This window comes from Taudactylus pleione, unplaced genomic scaffold (genome assembly GCF_031769625.1).
Source record: "Taudactylus pleione unplaced genomic scaffold, aTauple2 ptg000290l, whole genome shotgun sequence".
Lineage (NCBI taxonomy): Eukaryota > Metazoa > Chordata > Amphibia > Anura > Myobatrachidae > Taudactylus > Taudactylus pleione.
Genome location: NW_028284692.1, coordinates 9,859,541 through 9,886,997, shown reverse-complemented (window position 1 = coordinate 9,886,997; position 27,457 = coordinate 9,859,541). Strand labels below are relative to the sequence as shown.

The 27,457-nt window shown below is 43.8% G+C and overlaps 1 protein-coding gene across 1 annotated transcript; it reads right to left on the bottom strand.

Annotated features, from left to right (window-relative positions):
- On the bottom strand, window positions 1-27,457 carry DHRS7C (dehydrogenase/reductase 7C). Its single transcript, XM_088482728.1, has 7 exons — window positions 27,373-27,457; window positions 17,834-18,000; window positions 15,990-16,102; window positions 14,896-15,106; window positions 8,494-8,586; window positions 3,000-3,155; window positions 1-311 (listed from the first exon to the last, which is right to left on the bottom strand). Exons 2-7 carry the CDS (start codon window positions 17,985-17,987, stop codon window positions 97-99), a joined length of 942 nt encoding a protein of 313 aa, XP_088338854.1. The 5' UTR covers window positions 17,988-18,000; window positions 27,373-27,457; the 3' UTR covers window positions 1-96.

Genomic DNA, 27,457 nt, shown 5'->3' with positions numbered 1-27,457 from the left:
GCTTACTAAATCGACCCCTATGCAGCTGTGATCCCTACAGTCATAATAAATAAAATGTGAAGTAAAGGGTTTGTCTTCTATATTATTTGATGGATATTACATTGACTTCTCCTCTTCCACAAAATGCTTCTCTTTCACACCTGTTGCCACCACAGCAAAGAATAATTCTGGCAGAAAGGTTCTTATGTAAATTGCAGCCTTTGGGACAGGATTAGCCATGAACACTTCCTGTTTGCGTCTGCTGACTGTGCGGAGAACCTCCTCTGCAACTTCCACAGGGTGCACACCGTAAGAAAGTTTTCTGAAAAAGACTACATGAAAGTAAAATAAACACTAATGAGTTACAGTAGTACTGATTTAATATCCAAAACAACAATCTGCAACAAGATGGACATTTATGGACGTAAATATCTATTCAACACAATACACACTACTTGAAGCATAATTACCTATTCTATTTATTTATTTATACTCATAGTTTATTCCATTAATTTGTTCATATTTTATTTTTTGTTATTTGATTACAGTATTTGAGCACAATTATGTATTTATTACTCAATGATTATATATCCATAATTAATTGAATCCATTATTCTTTTATCATTATTTGTAGTTATCTCTGCTTTATTACTTTTGTGAACCACCTCCTTTCTCATACCTATTACTTACACGAGACCCTTATCCTATATTTATTACGAGCCCTTCATTCTGTCTAACCACCCCAACACAAATTACCCTACACACATATTCTATTATTAGTATTACAGTGTCATACTAACATTTACCCCCTCAATTTTGTCACCCAAACACCTCCCCATTTCTTATTTGCAGAATACAATACACCATCAGACTGTTCACTATCTGACTACATATCTGTCTTTGTTATCCACATAATGTTCAATTTACTACTATTCATCCAGACTGATAGTGATCTATCTCTCCTATACCTTTCAGTCCTATTACAACATACATCCTAAAAATTGTACTTTAACTGTCAATTACCATGTGCCCCAACAGCCCTTACTACACCAATAAGAATATCCAGATCTAGGCCATTCACAGCCTAGTTAGTCCATTCAGTGCTCCACAGCAACAAACTAATTAGTATAACTTTTTACAAGTACTACAAGGTGGATTATACAGTATTTGCATGTATAGTACTAAGCTCTGGAAAGTGATAAATTGGAGAGTGATAAACTGCCAGCCACTCAGCTCCTAAATATCATGTTACAGGCTGTGTTTGAAAAATGAGTTAGGAGCTGATTGGCTGGTCGTTTATCACTCTCCAGTTTATTACTTTTCAGAGCTTAGTACATCTGCCCCAATTATTCCCTCACCGATTAACCTACTAGTGGAGGATATAGAGTGTGTTGAATGGGATCTAGGCAGTTGATCGGGCTGTTGATAGTACAACTTGCTGGTGAAACTATAGGTGCTTCCTCAAAGAAGTACAGTATTTGGAGGCTACCTGTTCCCAGAATGCAGACCCCAGGGGGAAGCATGTGGTCATCATAAGAGATTAGCCCAGAGGGAAGCATGTGGTCACACTGTGGACCACTCCAGAAAGATCATCAACTCCTCGACCAAGTGATGCCCCTGAGAGAAGCCTACAGTGCACCACTCCAGAAAAATCATCAACTCCTCGACCAAGTGATGCCCCTGAGAGAAGCCCACAGTGCATCACTCCAGAAAAATCATCAACTCCATGGTCAAATGATGCCCCTTTGGAAACGAACATGATTGCTGCTAGTGTTAATGTAAACGCAACAAAGCCTTGCTGTAACTACTGTACTGTAAGTACAGAATGTTCTGAAGTGGAAAAAGGTGAAAGTCTGAAGTGTAGTACATGGAGAATAGAAGAGTAAAAGACTGTACTGTATATGAATAATTTATGTGTTTGGTGCCCATTCATTTCAACACCAGTACCTGTACATCTCCACACATGCTGTATCTGCACTACTGTACACACTACTGCTATTATTAAACCTGCGTGTGCAGGGACACCAGTGTGCTGCTCACCCATAGAAGCCTTTGGTGACATAGAATGAGCTACAGGTGGGTGTCTGAACTACAGTAAAATGTTCCAGAGCTAGGTGTAATGAAGAAATATATTGCAGCCTACCATGTAGACAGGAGCTTACACCTCAGTACAGATGCTGAGGTATGTAAACAGATTTAGCAAAGTTGACTGCTGCAGAAATTATTACTCACAAGCCTGATTAATTACTCCTGCAAGTCGGTGACTAGATGGCCTGATTCAGAGATGGGCGCAATGGTGACAATTACGCAGTTGAGCGCTGATCGGTAAACTGCGCATGCATCTAAGTCGCACTGTGCAAGTGTTATGGTACATTACAGTAGTGAATTTTAAATCGCAGTGTGATTGACAGTCAGGGAGCATTTGTGGGATGTAACAGTGAGTGGCAGCAAAGAACGCAGGCGTGTCACAGCAGAACGGGGCGTGTCACCGCAGAATGGGGCATGTCATAGCAGAATGGGGAGTGTCACAGCAGAATGGGGCGTGTCACTGCAGAATGGGGAGTGTCACAGCAGAATGGGGCATGTCATAGCAGAATGGGGTGTGCCACAGCAGAATGGGAGTGTCACTGTCTCCTTCTGCAATTCCATACGCAGTGAAAGTGGTTGTGGAGTCTCAGTTACCGCGACCATTCTGAGTAGCCATAGTGTTACTCCCAGCTATAATCATCAAATGATCTGCAACAGATGCTGCATCTTTGTACGCAGGTGCTTGGATTTGCAAAGCCGCATTCTGTGACATTTTCATATTTTTGCCCAGCTAATGTGTAGGGGATCACAGCTGCAATGGCATATCTTACATCTCTGAATCAGGCCCACAGTGAGAACCTTCATTTATTTACTCAGTAAACAGTGCTGACTTTCATGAAAAGGATAACAAAGGCACATCACCATTTATACAACCTATCTTTCCTTTATTTTCACTTTACTGGTAAATGTACAAGGAAAGTAATTGTCCTTACATTTCCAGATGGAGGCTTCCCAGTTCCCAGGCTGGGGTTGAAGGTGATATGACCGGATAAATGTGGGGCTCACAGTGCTCACAAACACATCAAACTCTTCCACTTCAGCCCGTAGGCAGTCAAAGAACCCTTGAATTGCGTGTTTAGAAGCGGCATCTGCACAAAGATTGTGTTATAGTTATAACTGAACATTTTCTAATGCATGAATTAAACATCTCTTGTACTGTATATCCATTCCCTATAAAACACTCACTTAACTGTAGCATCTGGTCTCCGGATAGAAGATCGACAATGTAGATAGTCAATTGGTCGACACCAAATGGTCGACGTGCAATATATCGACAAGGGCAAAATGACGACATGTACAAAAGGTTGACTGACAATAGGCCAACAGTGCAGAAGGTCAATAGGAACAAAAGGTCAACATGTTCAAATTGTTGGCATGCATATGGTCGACACAAAAAAATGGTCAACACAAGTTTGTTTATAGTTTTTCAACATTTTTAAGGTTAGAGATAGGGTTAGGCACTTGGGGGAAGGTGAGGTTGTTGGAAGGGATAGTTAGGGTTAGACACTAGGTGGAGGGATAGGCAATGGTTAGGGTTAGATGGAAAAAAAAATGCGTCGACAGTGGCATCACAAGTGGGGTGTGGGCCGCACCCGGGTGTCACCCCGCCGAGGGGTGACATCAAGGTGCAGACTCCCCCTCAGTGACAGTAGCCGGGTTCTGCACTGCAGTATTAAGTACAGCACTCAGCTCCTGACACTGTGAGGGAGCCGGCACTGCACACAGGGCAGTCTGCACCTCCAGCAGCCCCCCCCCACCCCCCCAGTAAAAAGCACAGTAGTCAGGACTACGGGGATCGGGCTACGCCCCCTTTGTGTCAACCATTTGAACCTGTTTACCTTTTGTCCATGTCGACCTTCTACATTGTCGACATTTTGTTAGTTTTGTCCCTGTCGACACACTGCATGTCGACCATCTGATGCGGACTCATTGACTGGCGACCTTTACATTGTCAATCATTTATACTACACCCGTGGCATCTATGTAGCTTATTAACTGTTTGTTCTGCATTCACACATTGATTTCCTCACACAATTTCTGATGGCAAAATTCAGACACATATGGCACATGGTTTATCCAAACCATTCCTCACCCACCCATGATGTAGTCATTTAATATCACAATTCTTTCACAGCAGGGTACTATTTGGAGTCTCAGAATCCAGTCTTCATCTTCTGCTGGTGAAGGTGCTGCAATACTGGCACACTGGGCCTGATTCAGAGCCGGATGCTCTGACCAGAGCGTTCGCTCTGAATCGTGGCCCTCCTACATGAAAATGGAGCATCCTCCTGGACGCTTGCATAGCTGTGGGTGACCACCCACAGCTTATGCGAGCGTCCATGATGATGGTCGCGATGGTCAAGACCATCGCGACGATCGGGCTTGCGACGGAGACCCTGTGGTAGGGTCTCGCTGCCGCAAGCCCTGGCAGCCACGCCCCCGGCACGCCCACCAAAGGGGGCGTGCTGTCAATCAACATTGACAGCACGCCCCCTTTGGTGCGAGACCCGGAGCGACGGCTACCCCGTCGCTAGCCAGGTCATGCGCACGACGGAGCTCCCTCCGTCGTGCGCATGCGCAGTGGGGTAACATCGACCCGCTTGCGAGCGTCCTGCGCTCGCGAGCGGGTCTGAATGACCCCCACAGTACAATAACCAGGCAATGCTTCTAGTTGTCATTTCAAATGGTGTTTCTAATGCCTCCTGCTTGGCACACACAGCAGTTCTTCTGATGCATGTGAAACGCAGCCACCTAATTGGCCATGGCTAGTGCCACTAGTATATGACTCACTACACATGTGGCTTGCCAGCTACACAGACCCTCAGTCATCTTAAAGGAAGTGCAAATTTGCCATACCTGTGCCAGGTAGGGATAATCCCAGGACCTATCTGTAATTAGAGATGGGTGAGTAGCATTCTAGCAGACCTATATATTCTATTTTCTATGGGAAATGTCCAATTATTTTTTACTACAGCAGCGATTTCAATAGAAGTCCATGTGAGAGCAGATTCCACAGTTTTACCATTCTTACATTATAGAAACCTTTGCACAGATGGAGATTAAAGGGCTGATTCTAAGTTACAGGCAAAGTTCCTGTGTTTACACAGAAGCCTGATTTACTACTGCATGCAAATGTGAGTTTCCATAAAGTGAATGAAAGGACTCGTACGGCTTCAAACGGGAAACTGCTCCGCCCACTGTTTTTCCATCCACAGCTGCAACAGTCATCATTAGTATTGCCACCTGCACCAGCCCCATGAGAGGTGTAAGAGATCCATTAGAAACTGGCTTCTCTTGTCTGTATGCATGAATAGCAGAGAACACATGCTACACACCCATGACACTGCCATGACACTACCACAGCACTCATTTGACACTCCCACAGCATGCCCATGACATTCCCACAACACTCCCACAGCACTGCCATGACACTACCGCAGCATTCCCATGACACTACCGCAGCATTCCCATGACACTACCGCAGCTTTCCCATGACACTACCGCAGCATTCCCATGACACTACCGCAGCATTCCCATGACACTCCCACAACACTCCCATGACACTCTCACAGCACTCCCACAACACTCCCATGACACTCTCACAGCAGTCCCACAACACTCCCGTTAAACACTCACTGCAGTCCCACAACACTGCCATGACACTACCGCAGCATTCCCATGACACTCCCATGACACTCACAACACTCCGGCAGCAGTTCCATGACACTATCATGACATTCCCTCAGCTTTCCCATGACACTCACAACACTCCCATGACACTCACAACACTCCCATGAAACTCCCACAACATTCCCATGACACTACCATGACACTCACAACACTCCCACAGCACTCCCACAACATTCCCATGACTCACTCACAGCAGTCCCACAACACTCCCATGACACTCCCACAATTACTCCCATGACACTCCAATGACACTCAAACAAAATTCCCTTGACACTCAAAACACTCCCACAGCATTCCCATGACACTCCCACAACACTACCATAACACTCTAAGCACTCCAATGAAACTCACAACACTCCCTTGACACTCTCACAACACTCCCACGACTCTCTCACAACACTCCCATGATTCTCTCACAGCACGCCCATTACACTCTCACAGCACGCCTATGACACTCCCAATAGTCAGAACAGATAAAAGCGATCACATTGTCACTACCCACTTTTTTTGTTCTCTAGAATTTTGTCTAGTGTAAGCAGAAAAATAATAACTCCCATGACACTCCCACAGCACTCCCATGACACGCCCACAGCACTCCCATGACTCTATCATGACATTCCCAAACACTCCCATGACACTCCCTCAGCATTCCCATGACACTCGCAACACTCCCATGACACTCACAACACTCCCATGAAACTCCCACAACATTCCCATGACACTACCATGACACTCACAGCACTCCCACAACATTCCCATGACTCACTCACAGCAGTCCCACAACACTCCCATGACACTCCCACAACACTCCCATGACACTCCAATGACACTCAAACAACACTCCCTTGACACTCAAAACACTCCCACAGCATTCCCATGACACTCCCACAACACTACCATAACACTCTAAGCACTCCAATGAAACTCACAACACTCCCTTGACACTCTCACAACACTCCCATGACTCTCTCACAACACTCACATGATTCTCTCACAGCACGCCCATTACACTCTCACAGCACGCCTATGACACTCCTAATAGTCAGAACAGTTAAAATCGATCACATTATCGCTACCCGTTTTTTTTGTTCTCTAGAATTTTGTCTAGTGTAAGCAGAAAAATAATAACTCCCATGACACTCCCACAGCACTCCCATGACACTCCCACAACTCTCCCATGACACTCCCTCAGCACTCCCATGACACTCCCACAACTCTCCCATGACACTCCCTCAGCACTCCCATGACACTCCCACAACTCTCCCATGACACTCACAGCACTCCCATGACACTCCCACAACTCTCCCATGACACTCCCTCAGTACTCCCATGACACTCCCACAACTCTCCCATGATACTCCCTCAGCACTCCCATGACACTCCCACAACTCTCCCATGACACTCTCACAGCACTCCCATGACACTCCCACAACTCTCCCATGACACTCCCTCAGCACTCCCATGACACTCCCACAACTCTACCATGAGACTCTCACTGCACGCCCATGAGACTCTCACTGCACGCCCATGACACTCCCTCAGCACTCCCATGACACTCCCACAACTCTCCCATGACATTCCCACAACACTCCCATGACACTCCCACAACTCTCCCATGACACTCCCTCAGCACTCCCATAACACTCCCACAACTCTCCCATGACATTCCCTCAGCACTCTCATGACACTCCCACAACTCTCTCATGAGACTCTCACTGCACACCCAGGACACTCTCATGACACTCTCACAGCACTCCCATGACACTATCATGACATTCCCACAACACTCCCTTGACACTCCCTCAGCATTCCCATGACACTCCCACAACTCTCCCATGAGACTCTCACTGCACGCCCATGACACTCACAATAGTCAGACCAGTTAAATGCGATCATATTGTCACTACCCACTTTTTTGTTCTCTAGAATTTTGTCTAGTGTAAGCAGAAAAATAATAACTCCCATGACACTCCCACAGCACTCCCATGACACTCCCACAACTCTCCCATGACACTCCCTCAGCACTCCCATGACACTCCCACAACTCTCCCATGACACTCCCTCAGCACTCCCATGACACTCCCACAACTCTCCCATGACACTCTCACAGCACTCCCATGACACTCCCACAACTCTCCCATGACACTCCATCAGCACTCCCATGACACTCTCATGACACTCTAGCAGCACTCTCATGACACTATCATGACATTCCCACAACACTCCCATGACACTCCCTCAGCACTCCCATGAGACTCCCTCAGCATTCCCATGACACTCCCTCAGCATTCCCATGACACTCCCACAACTCTCCCATGACACTCTCACAGCACTCCCATGACACTCCCACAACTCTCCCATGACACTCCATCAGCACTCCCATGACACTCTCATGACACTCTAGCAGCACTCTCATGACACTATCATGACATTCCCACAACACTCCCATGACACTCCCTCAGCACTCCCATGACACTCCCTCAGCATTCCCATGACACTCCCACAACTCTCCCATGAGACTCTCACTGCACGCCCATGACACTCCCAATATTCAGACCAGTTAAATGCGATCATATTGTCGCTACCCACTTTTTTGTTCTCTAGAATTTTGTCTAGTGTAAGCAGAAAAATAATACATTACATATACAGAACATACCATTGAAAAACTAGAAAGGACCTGATCCACAAAATGTACATTACAATGAGCTATTAAATAGTACTGCTGTAAATACTCACAGGCTGCACGAAATGGAACTCCCAGTTTACCCTGTATGTTATTTACTAGAACAATCTGTCCTGTCCTCCTTGAAATCATATGAGGCAGAATAGCTGGAGAAACAAAGAGGCAATTATTATTATTATTATTATTATTATTATTATTATAACTATATACAGTAAATACATTTACGGAGATAAGGTAAAAAGCTTTTAATACCATAGACAACAAGTAAGAGGTAACTCCACTCACAGATTATGTTATAGAACTAAAATCTGTATGCTGGGTGCTACAAGATACAGAAATTATTCCAGATACTTGAAATATGATTTCTTAGTGAAATCAACTGTTGAGAACTCAGAAACACACAGAGAAGTTGTCATTTGAAAGATAGGTTGCCCATAACTGACTCTTCTTAGCAACCACTGCTACTATATAGATTGAGTAATGGAGTCTATGATTTGTTTCCATGGTTACAGGAAGGTCAGATATTTACAGTCTAATTGTTGAGTGAAGTAAACCTATAATTTTCATTACCAGTAAATCCCAAAATTATGCATTATGACCTCATTTATGGGAAATTGGACCAAACAGTCAAATTTTTCTGGAGACTGACCTAGCAAACCTATATACCAACGCTAAGGCTAGTTTCACACACAACAGCTTTGTTCATCCGGAAAAAAAAAACAGACTTTATTTTTTATTATTGTTGCAGTGTCAGAACTACCCGGTAATGCATTAATGTTATTGTATTTGCATAAATGGGAGTGCTTAAAGCCGGAGATGGCAACATACTGTCTGCCCCTTCCGGGAGGGGGCAGCCAGATCGGCAAAATGGGGGGGGGGTTTGGGGGGGCGTGGCCACGCAATCACGTAACTTTGGCTCCGCCCCAATACAATAAACCCGGCGTTGTGTAGCAGGGGGCGGGGCCAAAATTACGCGATTCGGCGTGAATCAGGGATTCTCATGTAATCGCGGGGAGGGGGGGGCAGGAGGGGTCTGCAGCTTGCGGGAGGCTTGCCTGCCTTCCTGGGAGGCAGGGAGTGGCACCCGATTTTACCACTCGTACACATGCAGCAGAGGCCGCGGGGAGGGGGGTGGGACACACCCAAGGCCAGGACCCGTGGCCAAATCAGATGATGGTTGTTCAGTGTGTATGACTACGAATGACAATCATCTGTAGATCACTCGATCTGCAGATATATCTGTGCAGTGTGTACCCACCTTAAGATATTTTCATCCGATAAAACACAGGCTGCATCCGTCATCAGATTTACACACAGATTTTAGTACCTGCAAGTCAGCCCCCTCTAGACTAACATTGTAGAATCTCTTAGGCATAATTCATGGCTAAAACTGTGTCCTTACAGTACTTTCGCGAGTCTGTATGCAAACTGCTCACATCTATATGCTCATTCCAGAACCATTTGTTCATACTGTATGTCACGGACCTCCGGCCGATCTCCCCAGATACGCCAATCTCTCCAGATACGCCAATCTGAGAATCGCTGCCCGTGACTTTTATAAGTTAACTCAGCAAGATGAAATTTGTAAATTATTAATGTGTATAATGAAATAAATAAAGTAGAATATATAATGAGATGTGAAATGGAATAAAACAATTGAATTGCATTTTAATAATGCAGATCTATGGATATATAAAATAATTAATAAAATATATATGAAAATAATGGAATTGATTAATAGAATGAAATAATATAAAATGAAATAATACAAAAAAAAAATATATATAAAATATATGAAAATAAAATAAAATAAAAATATGATGTTAAAAGAATAATAATAATAATAATAAAATAAAAAAGAAAAGAAAATATAAATAAATAAGAATAAAATAAATGAGTTAAAGAAAAGTAATTAAAACACTACCTGTATACGAGAATAAACATATATATACGTGCAATAAATAAACTGGCAGATAACCGATAATGTATTCTAAAACTTGCAACCAACATCCCTCATATATGAGTGTCTCATCGTGTTTGAAGATATCGTTGAGGAATTGCCTAGAAAGTCCTGTACTCTAACATTAGTAATGTGAGAAAAGGTACTTGATAGAAGGTTGCGAAAGACGTCCCTCGCCACATCAATCCCTCCCTCATCAATTCCTGACGTAACGATGGTTGCTGATCTAACTTAGACTAGTTGAGTGATGTTCAATGTCAATCATATGAGACATGATCTAATGCCCCATTTAGTCCTAAGGGGTGGAGAGTGTCCAATTTGAAGATCCAGGCTGACTCATTCATACACAACTGATGGAACCTATTTCCCCCTCTTGTAGTGACTTTAATTTGCTCTACTCCCACAGCCGTCAAACTCGATGGATCACCTTTATGAGAATGAAGAAAATTACGTGAAACACTATGTGTAGGTGATTTATTAATAATGTTACGTCTATGTTCCCTAAATCTACATTTTAGTGATCTCGTTGTCCTGCCTACATACTGCAGGGAACACGAACATTGTAAAACATATACACAGTATGTAGATTCACAATTAAGAAATTGTTTAATGAATAATGTTAAGTAAAAGCATTTAACGGATGCTTTATGAATATAGAAAATCAGTGATGTCACTAAACTATTAGAAACTTAAACAGGAGGCTTTTTAATAAATTGTATATTCATCTTATTTTTATTTTTAGTGTTATTGATTTTTTATTATAACTGTATTATGCAGGCTAATAAGTGTGACATTTTTAGCTCTCTATATATGTATTATTACTGGGCTTTAAACTAGATACACAGAGTAAGATACCAACTAAAGGATATACGATCATCTGGTGTTCCTAATCAATTAAACAATTATTGTTAATGCCTGGAGGGATTTAAGGAAGTGCCACTAGTTATGGCACACAGTCTTGAGAAAGTCCCAATGTTTTACGGGACGAAACGCGTTGACATCATCACCTAGGCATATGAGGTTTTTTCCACAGCATCAAGTAACTTGCCGCTTTGCGCTTTGGATGATTTCTATAAAGTGACGATTCATCTTTGGAGTCGACTGCTAGCTGATACATGGCAACCGCCCCACAGGCAGCCCTGGTCTTCCGCTACACGGCAGTCAGCTTCACTCAGCCGCGGCTTCACAGCAAATAGACGGGCTGAGCCAGGACGGACAACAGTGTGGATACGGCCATCCAGGGGTTGAGGTATTACTTTTTTCCCCCCTTCCACCCTTTATTCTCCAGCGTGACTTTACTTCACACTGGGATGCCAGTAGTGAATGTATTGCCAGCAGCGGAACGAAGCTGCTTAGACTATCTCATCATTGGAATCCAATTGTTGCTCCAAAAGCCACATTGTTGCATTAGTGGCATCATTAGAACGCTGTGCTGTGGAACCTCAGCCAATGCTACTTACATTTAATTTCTTTTAGTAAACATATTACAGTTAGAGAGATATATACTTGCTACAGGTGTCTACATGATCTATTTCTATTCATGTGCACATGATTTAATTTTCTGTTGTTTTTGTATGTGGATTGTATTGTATTTATTAAAATATAAATTTTATTTTATACCAAGCCTCCTGTTTATTAACAGACAGCAAACCTGATATAGATATTTATACATAAATTTATTAGAAGTGCTTAGCGCAGTAAAGATTTGTTTTTTCATTTGTTTTTTTGCTGTGGAGACTTTTGTCTCTGGGTTTCTGACCAAACACTTATTATTTGCAGCTGGCACTGAACACACTATTTATCTCTGTATTGAGCGCCGGGATATTTGCAGACTTAAACTGCAAATTAGTTTTTCCTTTTCTCCCATATTAATAGGTTCAAATATGCAGAACAATAGCATTGCATGTGCAGGATATAAAATTGTCTGATTGTAAATTAAGTGAAATGTGTATAGTGATCAGTGTGCATCAATTTTCTAATATTGGCATGAGCTGTGTATAGTGCTCAGTCTGTATCAGCGGTGTGACGTGTGTATAGTGCTCAGTGTATATCAGGGGTGTGACGTGTGTATAGTGCTGTGTGCACCAGGTGTGTGATATTGGTGTGACCAGAGATGTGATGTGTATACTGCTCAGTGTGTATCAGGTGTGTGATATTCAGTGACGTGCGGTAAGGTCAATGGCTGGGAAGGCACACATAGAGATGGGTCGAAGTGCTCCGAGTCTCACCCCTACTCACTGTAACTCTCCCCTCTCTAAACTTAGCTTCACTGTCCAATGATTCTCCTACCGGCATCACTGTGTTGTCTCTTGCTTCTGCTGACAGCTCCGATCTCTAAACACTGCAGTGCACTTCCTGGTCACATGATACATCCAAGATGTTCATCAGTGCTCAGAGGCATGCCTCTATTAGCTCTCTTTCAGAGCAACTTACTGCCCATGAAGTGGCCCCACCCCCAGCTCTGCAAGCAGTGTCTCACTATACAGAATTGAGGCTGAGCTGTTGCTGCCTCGTCTCTCATCTCCCTGCAGTCCCAGGGAGCTCTAAAAAGCTGCAAAGATTACAATAAACAAAGAAGATGTTATAAGTTATAAATATCTACTTTGTATTATTCTAATTATTTTTATATTAGATCTCAGGAGTATGACAGGGGAGGCTCTGCCTCTCCTGCCTACCCTGACTGCACATCCCTGGTGATATTGGTGTGACCTGTGACTGTATAGTGCTCAATGTGTATCAGGCCTGTGATTTTGGTTTGCACTGTGTATAGTGCTCAGTGGGTATCAGGAGTATGACATGCGTACAGGGCCGGTGCAAGGTTTCTTGGCACCCTAGGCATTTCTTCAGCCTTGTGCCCCCCCACTCTCCACCTTCGGATAGCTACACAAGCCCTTATACAGTGCCCCCAGCAGTGGTCCCGTCTATGCAGTGACCCCAGTAGTGCCCCTTATACAGTGCCCCCAGTAGAGCCCCTTATACAGTGCTCCCAGTAATAGTCCTCCCTATGCAGCGCCCCTAGTAGTGCCGGCAGTAGTGGCCCCCCTTATGCAGTGCCCCCAGTAGTGGACCCTCCTATGCAGTGCCCCCAGCAGTGGTTCCACCAATGCAGTGTCCCCAGTAATAGTCCCCCTATATAGTGCCTCCAGTAGTAATCCCCCCTATGCAGTGCCCCCAGCAGTGGTCCCTCCGATGCAGTGCCTTTTATATAGTGCCTCAAGTAGTAGTCCACCCTCCCCAGCAGGTCCAGACAGACACACATGGAAAAACAAAAAAACTTTAATCCCCACTCCTGCATCCGCTCCTCCGTTCTCCCGGGCCGGCCCGCTCTACATTATGGGAGAGACGTCATGAAATCTCTCCCATCACCCACTGCGGAAGCCGGAAGATGGAACTCATGAATGAGCTCCAGCCCGGCTCCGGCAGTGGGCGCAGCAGCCAATGAGAGTCTGTCTGACTCTCATCGGCTGCTAACACAAACACACAGCCATCGGCGCCGGCGGCTGTGTGTTTGTTACTGTGTAGTGTGGACTGCACTTATGTGCGGTCTGCACTACACTTCCAGCGGCGTCCCTCAGTGGCCGGCGCTCTAGGCAGCTGCCTAGAGCTGCCTAGTGGTAGTGCCGGCCCTACATGTGTATAGTGTTCAGTGTGTATCAGGTGTGTGATATTAGTGTGACCTGTGTCTGTATAGTGCACAGGGTATACCAGATCTGTGATTTCTGTTTGCACTGTGTACAGAGGGCCTGATTCAGAGCTGGACGCTCTTTCAGAGCGCTCGCTCTGAATCAGGGCGGCATTTTTTTTTTGAACCAGCCTCCTGGCCGCTCGCTAAGCTGTGGGTGACCGCCCACAGCTTTTGCAAGCGGCCAGGTGATGGTCGCGACCATTGGGCTTGTGATGAGACCCTTGTGGTAGGGTCTCGTCCATCACAAGCCCCAGTGAGCTTCCAGCTCTAATAGAGCCAGAAGCTCACTACTGAGGCCGCCCCCAAACGGCAGGCGTTCCTTCGGGAACGCTTCCGTTTGGCCTGCCACCCCCCTACCCGCCTCCAAAATGGGGAGAGCTGTCAATCACAATCGACAGCCACCCCGTTTTGGTGAGAGACCCATAGCGACGGAGCGCCCGTCGCTGGCCGGGTCTCGCACATGCGCACGCCGGAGCCGGCTCAGGCGTGCGCATGCGCTGTGCGCTCGCGAGTGGGTCTGAATCAGGCCTAGTGTTCAGTGTGTATCAGGAGTTTAAATAAAATAATGCAGAATTTATCCAAAAGTGTCTGTTTCTGATTGGACGGGGCAGATGGATCGGGGGCAGAACTTATTTTGTCCGATTTCATATGTCTAAATGTTAAGGGTGTGTTAGCTTACATTACCTGGCTGAATTTTGAAATAATTAGGCTACAACTAATTAAATAGTACAAAGGGAGCAATAAATGATTGTGTCAACAGGCTTAAACCAGGTGAGAGTGCTATGTATGGATATTTTAAAGAAAACTTACTTTTTATTAATGTAATGGGACCAAAATAATTGGCATCCATGATTTTCTTGTCCAGCTCCAAGGTAACGCTCTGTGCTGGTCCTTTTATTTTCATGCTAGCATTATTAATTAACACATCCACACATCCGTAGCAATCCAGGATTTCTTTGCCAATAACTTCAATATCATCGATGTCACTAATGTCCAGCAGAACCAGCTTTGGTGTAAATGTCTGGGGAAGACACAAGTTAATGTCATTATACAGTAAATTACATTTCTTTCTATGAAGTGTGTCTAACGCCCTCTTCTGTTCATTTTAACAATTCAGTTATGTGTATCGCTAGTAAATGTCTTGCTTACCATACCGTCTTGTTGGCAGGTTCAATTCATGGACCTCATTTTTTTAATCTTTAATCATCAAAAATGATTCCCTTATCAATAACTGATAATGTAACTTCCCTGAAAACAATGAATTCCTTTCACAACAAATAGTATTGTGATGTAAAAGGCTGATTCATACTATGGGTGTAACATTATGATTAGGGTGGCCAATCCCGGGATTTTGGCCTCAAACCATCAGGATTTGAATCACGGGATTGGAACTTCCCCGGTACTCTGGGGGGAAGGGGACGAGAAAGACATAAGGACTGGGGGGCGGGGTATAAGGACAGAGGGGGGTGAGAAAGATAAGGACTGGGGGGTTTGGTATAAGGACAGAGCGGGGTGAGAAAGATAAGGACTGGGGGGCGGGGTATAAGGACAGAGGGGGGTGAGAAAGATAAGGACTGGGGGGCGGTGTATAAGGACAGAGGGGGGTGAGAAAGATAAGGACTGGGGGGCGGGGTATAAGGAGAGAGGGGGGTGAGGGTGAGAAAGATAAGAACTGAGGGACAGAGGGGGGGGTGAGAGATAAGGACTGAGGGACAGAGGGGGGGAGAGAGATGAGGACTGAGGGACAGGAGAAGGATGAAGTGCAGTCACTGAGACCTGCTGCTGCCTGCTAGTGCCACCACCTACTCAATCCCATTTTTTTATCCTAAAATTGAAAAAATGGGCCGGGATTGGCCTCCCTAATTATGATATTACTGAGGATATAAAATACTGTAGTAGCTCACCACACTTGGATCTGCTACACTGATGAGGGCATCATGTAATGCTTCCAGCTTCTCCCAAGTTTTCCCACAGAGAACCAGTCGAGCTCCCGCAGCATGGAACACCCTGGAGCATTCTGAAAATGTCACAAGATTTTAACACACCCATAACATGCCTGTGGCACTCCCAAAAGGTGCAACATCCCCGTGCGTCTGTTTAGCCACCTCCCCTGTATCTGTCAGTCAAATCTCAGAATTTCTGCTACCGTACCTTTAAGTTTGTACTGTGGCTCTGTTTAGATAAAATCATAGCTATATAATGACTACCAGATACAAAGTCGTGTAAGTTTAACAGTCTCAGGGGCATATGTATCGTACCTTGGAGAGAGATAAAGTGGAGAGATATAAAGTACCAACTAAGCAGCTCCTAACTGTCATTTTACAGGCTGTGGGCCTCATTTGTCAACAAGTTTTATCACTCACAACGAGTGATAAAACGCTTTGCATATAATAAATGGTGCTCCAGCCAATCAGCTGCCAAGTGTTATCTGTTTAAAAAATAACAGTTGGGAGCTGATTGGTTGAAGCACCATATATCATATGCAACGAGTTAAAACTCATTGATAAATGTATGTTTGAAAAATGACAGATAGGAGCTGATTGGTTGGTACTTTATCTCTACCCAAGCTTTGATACATATGCTCCTCAAAGCCAGCATATCTAAGATGTAGTCCAATACCCATTTAATAAACATATTACGAGGGTGGTTAAATAAATTAGGTAACAAAACCTCTTATTGCATAAATTTGTTCAACTCGTACATATATGTATAATCAATAGTATGGCCTTGGTACAGATTATGTTTCCAAACTTGCCTAAGCATTTGTTCCAACTGCACTCCAAGGCATCTATTCCAGCATAGAAGAAATCAATGTCAAGCGACTGAAGCCAGGATATGACGGCTTGCTGAACTTCACAGTCAGCTGTGAATCATCTTGCACCTAGGAGCTTCTTCAAAGATCCAAAGAGATGGAAACCACTCAGTGCCAGGACAGGGCTGTAGGGATGATGGTCCAGTACCTCCTAATGGTAGCGCCATAACAAATCACATGTGTGCTTGGTGAAGTGTGGCCTGGCGTTATCAAAGGCAGTGCACCAAACCCAAACCTGTTTCCGTGACATGGCGTTTTCACCATACACTTCGACAAATTGGCAATGAATTTCAGCGCTAATGTGCCCTTTAGATGCAGAAATCTGATCACACTATATGCAACTCAATGTTTGACCAAGTTCCTGCATGCCCCGCCATCTTACAACCGATATGAGTTGCAGTCTAATGGCCGTGAGTGGAAGCAGTGGTCTACCTGCGCTGGACTGGAAAGTAATTAGAATGAAACAGAGAACATTACACTTGTGGGAGGTCTTGTTACCTTACTTATTAAACCACCCTCGTATAATCTCTTTAATGCACGGGTGGATATTGCATATCCTTCATCTCTTGTTCAAGATGTCACTGCTATTATTGGTTGATATGATAAATATATTAGCTAAATGTTTGGTGAGATTGATTTCAGAGGTTCATCAGGTTGCTGCTTACTCTGTTATCCAGTTAAGCCAATAACTAACAGTCATCTCAATAAATCTCTTTTTCTTACTGTCGTTCAGAGAAACAATGGCTACAACGAATCACAATGCAATAAGAATGGTCAGAGAAAAACTGCATTATGGTAAACAGTTGTCTGGGGACATCTAATGTAAGATATTGAATCCCCAATATGGTGATGTTTGTGGGCAGTAACATCAGAACATGCATTTACTGTGTCAGTACAACATATTAATATAATATATATATAAATAAAATGTCTTACCTTTACCCAGGCCTGACACAGCATCAGTAATCACAACTACTTTATTTTTCACCGCTGATCTGGACATTAGACGTACAACTTCTCGGTATATATATATGATGCCACTTATCCCCAAGACGAGCAAAGGTAGTATAAGAAACGTAAGAAATCCCATCCTTTCCCTAAAGCTGAGATAAAAATACAGATGTAAGGTAACATACAGTAACTGTTTAAAAAAAATGTGATACATAATTTAATTAATAAAAGTTATTCAGTTTGTGCATTTTGGCTGTATTAATAACTGGATTAAGGGCCTGATTCAGAGCCGCTCACAGTTTGCGAGCACTCGCTCTGAATCAGGGCGGGGATTTTTTTTTTCGGCCTCCAGGCCGCTCACTAAGCTGTGGGTGACCACGCACAGCTTTTGCGGGCAGCCCGGCGATGGTCGCGATTATCGTGACCATCGGGCTTGCGAGGAGACCCTGTGGTAGGGTCTCAGCTCTCGCAAGCCCGAGTGGACTTCCTGCTCTAATAGAGCAGGAAGTCCACTACTGACATCACGAGTGATGTCAGTAGGGCCGTACACAAACGCCAGGCGTTCCTAAGGGTACGCCTGCGTTTGTGCAGCCACCCCCCCTCCCCGCCTACAAAACGGGGCGAGCTGTCACTCACCATTGACAGCCGCCCCATCTTGTAGCGAGACCCATTGCGATGGAGCTGCTGTTGCAGTATGGTCTCGCGCATTCGCACGCCAGAGGCGGCGCATGCGCAGTCGGGGACCATCGACCCATTTGGGTCTGAATCAGGCCCTAAATTAGTTTGTTGAGTAGATATATTTTTTTCATATCCTGGTTCAACATGCACCAAGATGAATATCCAACCATTTACTTTACATTATACTTAAACAAAATGATATACAATTAGATCAAGTACTGTATATCAGAAAATATGGTCAAACATTGATTCCCCTCTCTGCTTATGGGTTCAACTCAAAAGCAGGTGACATTGCCATCTCATTGTCAGTACAATTTACCCACGTGCGTGATCTAAGTGACTGCTGATTTTACTGTGATACTAAACAAATATGATAGATCATCAGATCATTCACTATTTATTGAGCAGAACAGCTGAGTGCGTGAGCTGATCTCAGTGCCATAGCAGAGTTACAATGCACCTTAAGCCGGCACCTCTACCTCCTAACACTAAAGCAGATATTGGTCCCATCACTCCAGGTTGGAGCAAATATAGCAGTCACTGTAGACTGTGGTTTGGCAGCTGTGTATAGCTCAACTCCTAGGTTTCGGGGGAGGGGGGAGCAAAGAGAAGTAGCTGCTGTGATAACACCTCATCTGAACCCAAGTTCAAGACCAGGCCAGCAATGAGGATATGGTTTCTGTCACTCTTTCCACTTAATTTTACGTGAGTAAAGGAGGACAGTCCGCATAAGTAAATGAGAGAAATACCCCACTTACCTAAACCTTACTGAGAAGAAGGCAAAAAACAAACATAAAAAAGTCAGAGCCAGTGCAACATTCACCTAAAATCTACATGCAGTGATCTAAAGGGAGCAAACACAAAAAAACGAAATATGTTAAATAATATAAGAGGGTAAAGATGAATAGAAGGCTGCCAAAGCAGACTGGAGAGTGGTTGGCAGTCAGAAAGGGTTGGAAGTCAAAAAGTGTGTGCAGCACTATGCAAAGCAACAGTGGTGTCAGAATCATCCTCTTCTTACAACAAAGCTGGTGTTGTCCCCAAAACAAGATCCAGTAATGGCTATAATGGTTCTACAGGAGGGTTTGCAAATGTACTATTTGCAAGAAAGAAGTCACTGAAATCCCTGTGTTTGGTGTGTGCATTATGTTGATTATTCTCCAGTGGAAGACATATCTCACTGACTGCTTCATCTCAACAGACAAATGACATGGGGCAGTGGAGGTGGTTGTATCTTTCACTCACAATGTGAAGAGGAAGAAGAGACTGGGCTATGTTATTGAATGAACTTCAATGAGCTCCAGTTAGACTATTTCTGCTGGAAAGGAGCCGAAAGGTGAGAGTGAAGGTGCTGGGTTGGGCCAATGGCACCTACCTCTGAACACAGAGAAGATTCTGGAGACTGTAGCTAGTTTTAAGGACCTGCACAACAAGGTTGTTCTGGAAAATGAGTCCTGAAGACTCTCAGGACATCACAAATGAGGAAGGGGAAATGAAACACCATCCCAGCCCTAATGAACAAATATTGAGTTGAGGATAGTATTGCATGTGGACCTCATAAGGTACTGCATTGTTTTATTGATGTAATAGTTGGGGGTTCGCAATGGCCAATGGGAAGAAGTTACTTTGTCGAAATTAATGCTAACAAATGTTGACAACAGTATGTTACGGGAGAATGCTTACACAGTTGTAAAGTGATTTAAAGCATCTTAACCAAGTCGGCATTATAACTACACATCTTATAGTAAAGCATCATGTTTAAAGTTATAATGTAAAAAATGTAAATCACGTTACAATCATGTTGGCATTTCTCACGTCAACATGGTGCTGTTGACATTTTCATTGTCAACAGCAATACTATAGACATATACAGTAGAATGCCAATGACATAGGGGTGGGCAATTAGCAGCCCCTCCAGTTGTTGTAGAACTACACATACCAGCATGCCCTGCCAGTTTTGCTATTTGGCCATGCTAAAACTGTTGCAAGGCATGCTGGGATGTGTAGTTCAACAGCTGGAGGGATGCTTATTGCCCACCCCTGCTAGCATGTGAAAGAGGGACCTTGGAGGCCACAAATATGGCTTGTATGTTATAGTGAGCCGCCAGACTCCTTTTCCATGAAAATCTCAGGCAGTCTTGGATTGGCAGATATGAGGTTCTCGCCAGAGCTAGTTTAAGATTTGTATGGGCCCAAGGGCAAGTGATGTGTTTCCTGCCATTGTTCTTCCTAGCATGCAGCACTAGACATGTAAGCCAATAGAAAGCTGTAAGATCCATGCTTGTAGCTTACAATTAATCCATGCAGCTACACACCAGCTTATTTTTTACATTCTATACTCGACTCAATACTTCTTGCACTGCGGACCTCTCTATTGGCTATAATACTACAATACTTTGGCTATTTAGAATGAGACTAAAAGGGGGAGATGTATCAAGCAGTGTAAAGAGTGGAGAAGTTGCCAACAGATCAGCTTCTAGGTGGCATTTCTCAAGTACAATCTATAAAATGATAGGTAGAAGCTGATTGGTTGCTATGGACAACTCCTCCACTGGCACACTTCTCCATTTTTGTCACTGTTGATACATCGCCCTCTATGTTTGCATCAAAACAAATGACAAATTTCAATCTCTTCCAGCGGATTATGTTATATAATGTGATAGAGGAGGGAAAATGTATATACAGATTAGGGATGTGCAGGCTCGGATAGGTTCGAGTTTGCACGTGGAGTTCGGATTTTTCCCTCCAAAAAAACGGAACTCAGAACGAGGCAAAACGTCATCTTACATGGACGAACATCATCATTCCTGGTCTTTTGTCCAGGAATGATGATGTTCGTCCATGTAAGATGACGTTTTGCCTCGTTCTGAGTTCCGTTTTTTTGGAGGGAAAAATCCGAACTCCACGTGCAAACTCGAACCTATCCGAGCCTGCACATCCCTAATACAGATGTGTCCTTATACAAACACCAAACAGCCCCTCTTGGCACACCAGGTCCTATGCGAGTGTGCTTGCGCACAACATCTTTTTAACCTGAAAATGCCTCTTAGTTGCAATGCGATGTGACTAAGACACACCAGGAGACTGCAGTGATGAATTTGATATATGACACTTGTATATCTGTGTGCAACTGAGTCTGTAAATCATACTTGGCGACTTCCTGTAAACCAGGAGAGCTCCGATGGGCGCAGGGACATGGTGCCATTTTCTCATCATTGTAGCCCACCCTCGCTGTTAAAGCAGTGTTTTGCAGTGGCAGGGCTACATGCCTTAATGGCCCCAATCCACCTTTGTTGAAAACCATGAATCGTTGTATTTTACAGCAGGGCTAGGATTTAAATTGAGTCATTCTACCTCCCAATCGGCCACTTCTGTTAGAATGACTAACTCTGTCGGTAGACTGGGAGAGCTCCCCTCAAATTCGAGAGAGTTGGCAAGTATGAATGGCCTCATAGCCCTCCAGGTACAAACAGCTTGACATTTAAGCAGAGGGAGAGGCAGGAGTAGATCCAGAGTGCTCCCATAGAGTTAGGTGTCTCTTTTACTTGGACTATAAACATACCCTGGGGAGCCAGTGAGAGACAGAACACAGCACACCATAGTCACTGAGGGGTCTATTTACAAAGCCTTGGAGTGGGCAGAGATAAAGTACCAGCCAACCAGATCCTAACTGTCATTTTTCAAACACAGCCTGCAACATGGCAGTCAGGAGCTGATTGGCTGGTACTTTATCTCCCTTCACTTTATCTCCACCCAAGGCTTGAATGTGAGAATGCGTACAGTTAGGACAAGTGTTGTAGAACAAAGCTGACAACTCTATAAAGTAAACTTGTATTGTTGGAGAGGTGCCAAGTGTCCTGAACATGCTGGCAGAGGTATCAAGAGAGTCCAGTTCTAGATCTGGAATTCAGATCCAGCCCAGACGTCAAAATAGAGTCCAGTATCCTGTTCTGTTCCATTGTTATAGGCCTTGTTCCGAGAAATAAAGAAAGTCCAGGTCCAGGCCAGAGAAATAGAACAGAGAGGTCCAGCCCACACAGAGCCCAGCTCCAGCACAGAAATCAAGAAAGAGACCAGAGTTGTTCAAGTTGTTTGCAAAGTATCCTATTCCATTCCATTATTCCAGGTTCCTGCTGCTGCTCATAGTACTACTATAGAGGAGGCTCACTTGTTAACTATAGTGTATACATACATGCCTTTGGTTTGTGTTTAAAGAGCTGTTTCAGTTTACAGAACTGTTCCTACACCTTGCTAATTGCGGCCAATTTAAACCAGAGATTTGGCCTTGAACTCCCTTACACTTCATGGTCTATTTCTCATCTTATCCTAAACATTGATCAGTGCTTATTGTCAAAGCATCCCTATTTCCCTGCACTTACCTACATGTATTCTTGTTCAAGGGACAGAGGGTCTGATTCAGACCCGCTCTCTAGGCTACGTTCGCTCGCAGCTGGCTGATTTTTGCTATCTGCGCATGTGTATAAGTCGCAGTGCGCGTGCGCAAGCCAGTCACTGCGATCGGGAAGAGATCGCACGTTAAGCTCAGACTGCTCGCTAGATTGTGTGCAGGTTGAGCCGTTTGTGTGTGGTGACAGGAAGGTCAGTGAAAACGGGGATGTGCGAACGCAGGGAGGGCTATGCTTTCTACGGCGTTTCATGGGCATGCATAATTAACATGGAGCGTCATTGTACATGTCACCTGGCTGTGTTTCACACTGCAGTGATCGCAGTGCTTGCGGCAGGGTATGGTCAACCACAAGTGCTGCAAGCGGTTCCGATGGTACTCGATGTTACTGAAATTGCATACACTTCCTGGAGATGACGTGTGTTGCGAAGGGAAAGGGGGCGTCATAAGACTGGCTTGTGATCGCACTGCCATTGCACACTAAGACATAGTGGATGTACTAGTGTTTTACCGTGCGAGCGCAGCTTCTGCATATATTAGCAGCTGATGGCTGCGTGTGAACGCATCTTGCGAGCAGGTCTGAATCGAGCCCAGAATACTTGATGTTACTGCACTACCAAATACCACACATACTGGGTATGCTACCCAAATGATTATATTTTTCCCCATTCTATCTGCTATTTGGAACACAACTCGCATAATTTTATTCTTCATCATCTTTAATAATAGTAGTGTTGCCATTAGTTTTTATTGTTATTGTGTTGCACCTTATTTTCTAAATATTGAAGAAATTAAGGTTGAGAATATGCCCTCAGATATTCATCTCACAATTAATTTTTGTTACCTGTACTGTGGCATATGGATTTCAGGGTGTTTGCTTGTAGATATAATTTAAGTGACTCCTCTTATAATCTCACCCTAACCCATGACCATAGGATACAGTGTACTTTTTGCATTATATTAACCTGGGTACACACCTTTACGATCAGAGTCTGATTGGGTTAAATTCTCCTGATCAGCAGAGAGGCGTGTCCCCAGCATGACCCCGTCAGCTGCCGCAGAGCACCCTACACTACACCCTGTGTACACATAGCACAGTTTTTGGGCTTCTATGGGATCGCGAGGTCGGGCCGACAAATATTAAACAGAACATAAGATGTGACCTCCCGATCGCGACAAATTGCAAGAGCGTTAAAACGTTATTTACCGGCTAATGCTCATTCAACGGTACTGTTTACACACCTATACAATCGTCTGCCCGATCAAATAGGTGTGTACCCAGCTTTATTCTAGATTGTTCTCCTGCTTACAACAGAGTAATTTAAGGTACTGACAAATTTAATCTGTTAAATCAATATCACTGATATTTACCATCATTGATAATTGCTAAGTTATCATTAATTATTTTCTCTAACATGTCAGCATTATGAAGTTGAGAAAGAGATGAGATTATCCTATCTGTGAGATATACCACTACTCTCCCCACCAGGTGCAATGAGGTACCTGAGGTTACAAGTAGACAAATATGCTCTATGTATAGTAAAACAAAGTTATTGTGCACACACTTACTGTTCACCAAATGACTGTGCACACATATGGAACGGCTGCTGTAACTTGCATACATGCATACTATAAGTAGTAATTAAGTACACACTCATTTTGTACACAGTACACATTCACTATGCACAGACATACTATACACATGGTGTACAGAGACTTCCTGTACACACATAAGGAGGCAATACAATTCTGCCAGATGTTGGGGCACGATGTACCAATGCGCACATTATATTAACATTGCCCAACATTGTGCACCTCCATAGGGTACAAAGCAGAATCAAAGTTGTTAGTGGCTGCGATATGCCATGGGCATTGTACAGACTTGAATCTCCCCCATACAGTCAGAAACTTAGTGTAAGCATATACAGTCAATATAGTAACGACTCACACAAACACCCTCTGGACACAAGCTTACCCTACATGCAGAAACACACAAATATAACTGAGCACTTAGGGCCTCATTTAGTAACGAGTTTTATCACCAAAATGAGTGATACATTTCACTGTGTATGATACATGCTGCTCCAGCCAATCAGCTCCCAACTGTCATTTTTCTTACCTTTGACAGTTGGGAGCTGATTGGCTGGAGCACCATTTATCATACACAGTGAAATTTATCACTCTTTTTGGTGATAAAACTTGTTAATAAATGAGGCTCTAAGGGGTCTATTTACTAAGCAGTGTTAGGAGACAAAATGATAAGAAAGTGATAAGGTGCCAGCCCATCAGCTCCCAACTGTCATTTCACAGGCTGTGTTTGAAAAATGACAGTACGGAGCTGATTGGCTGGCACCTTATCACTTTCTTATCATTTTTCACTCTGCCTCTTAACACGGCTTAGTAAATAGACCCCTTAATCTTACTTGGCAATGAATGTTGACCTAAAAAAATTCTGCTTCCAAAAACTGCTGGGACTCTCAATAAAATGGTGATAAAAACAAAGATAAATACCCTACATGCATATGCTCTCTGTTAACTAAGCCACTCGTACACGCAACATATCTCCCAAAATAAAACTTTTATGACTGAGATTTACCTAGGGGCTGTGGGCTGCAGCCCCCCCCCCCAGTAAAAGCCGTTACTGCAGTGAGCCATATGTAGTCCGTGACCGCACTGGCTTCACTGTGACTGGAGGTGGCTTCCCATTGGAGGCATCACCTGCCAGTCACACAAAGGACAGGCAGCCCCAGTGGAAGCCGCTGCTCTGCCTTTCGGACAGCCCCAGAAGCCAGTGTTATGCGCATGTGCAGCTCCATCACCGCTCATGCGCTTGTGCCGGTCCTGGCGCCTGCCAGATTCATTGCACAGGCGCTGGAACCTGGCCGGCCATGACCAGACCAGCAGCAGCAATAGCCCCCCCCCCACAGGTAAGAGGACAGGAGCCGCTGCTGCTTACAACCCTGTATACACACACTGTACACAAAATTACTGTACACACAAACCTACTGCACAAACTGACACACACTCCCACACACAAGCACACTGTAATCTCTCTTTTCCAGTTTCTAACACTCCACCATTGCTTCAGCCTACACCTCAAGACACAGGTTTCCTGAGCATTTAGCCTACAACTTTCTATAATGTAAGCAGCCTGTGGGCCTGATTCAGCATTGGATGCATTGCCAATGTTTGACCAGTTGAGTGATTATTTGCTACTGCGTATGCACAAATAGTCCTGGAAACGAGGAAGTGTCTTTATTATATGTTCCTTTTATGTGTTTGAACATTTACAACATTGGTTGCACAGCAAAATTTACTTCCCCACAGAAATGCACCAGAAAGATTCAAGTGCGTAACTTTATACAAGTATAGGATCTGGGAGCTGAAAACGTAAGCCTTTAAAGAGAAAAGCTGTGTGCCAATATATCCCTGTAAATGATCTATCGATAATTTTGTAGAACTATTTTTAATGATTTTTACATATGAATATGTTTCAACCAGAATAGCCATTATTATGCTATTTCCCCATATTTTCGCATTCACCATGGTGATAGAGAAATTTGGTCATCATATCTGAAATCAGTATGCTTAAACCCTTGAGAATCTGTCATCAAATTGTTGACAATTTTCAATTAACCCAATTTGGCAAGCCTGTGTTACAAAATCTCCTTTACATTACTGTAGCTTCTCCCATTGGGAGGTACAAGCCACCATCATCTTGGCCTGCAGATCCGTGTACATACACTGATAAGTAGTCATGCTTGCACAAAAGTAGGCACCTGACCTTCTAAAATAGCATTAAAACTGCTGTTTTGCACTTTTACAATTCATAAATTACCTTAAAGATGGTTATTTTATAATATTGCTTGAATATTCAAATCAACAGTAGGACCATAGCAACCAATCAAAATGTGCTTTTACAATCTTATGGAGAATACACACGGTCAGATTTGTCAGATTTGTCAGAGGAACGATTGAACGATTGAACTATTTGAACGATTTTACAAAAGTTTTGAACGATTTGAACAATTGAACGATTTTTGACTGCATTAAAATGAATGGAATCGTCCAAGTCTGACTGCAAACACATCAGAGGTCAGATATCGTTATCTGACAAACAGGAACGCGCATCGTTCATCGTCCATCGTTCAGGCATGTCAGATATGTCAGATTTTCCTTCAGATATGAACGACTGAACGATTTTTAAATCGTTATCGTTCAGATCTGAAGGAAAAATCTGACCGTGTGTATGCACCATAACTTGCACTAAACAGATACATTACTTGCTTATTTTATTGATTGTTATGAAAAGAATTGGAACTTTGATCAGTGTTAGTAAATAACCTTAATGAGTGTATCCCTTACTAGTCACAAAAAATGCATAAACATAAAACCTTACAAAAAACAAACGGAATACGTTGAAAAGGATTGATCTACTTACAGTTAACGAACCCAGAGAAATATTTATTTTCTGTAAAAACCTTAAAAGAGCACACAGTCCTTGAGCCTCTCCTCGGATGTCACCA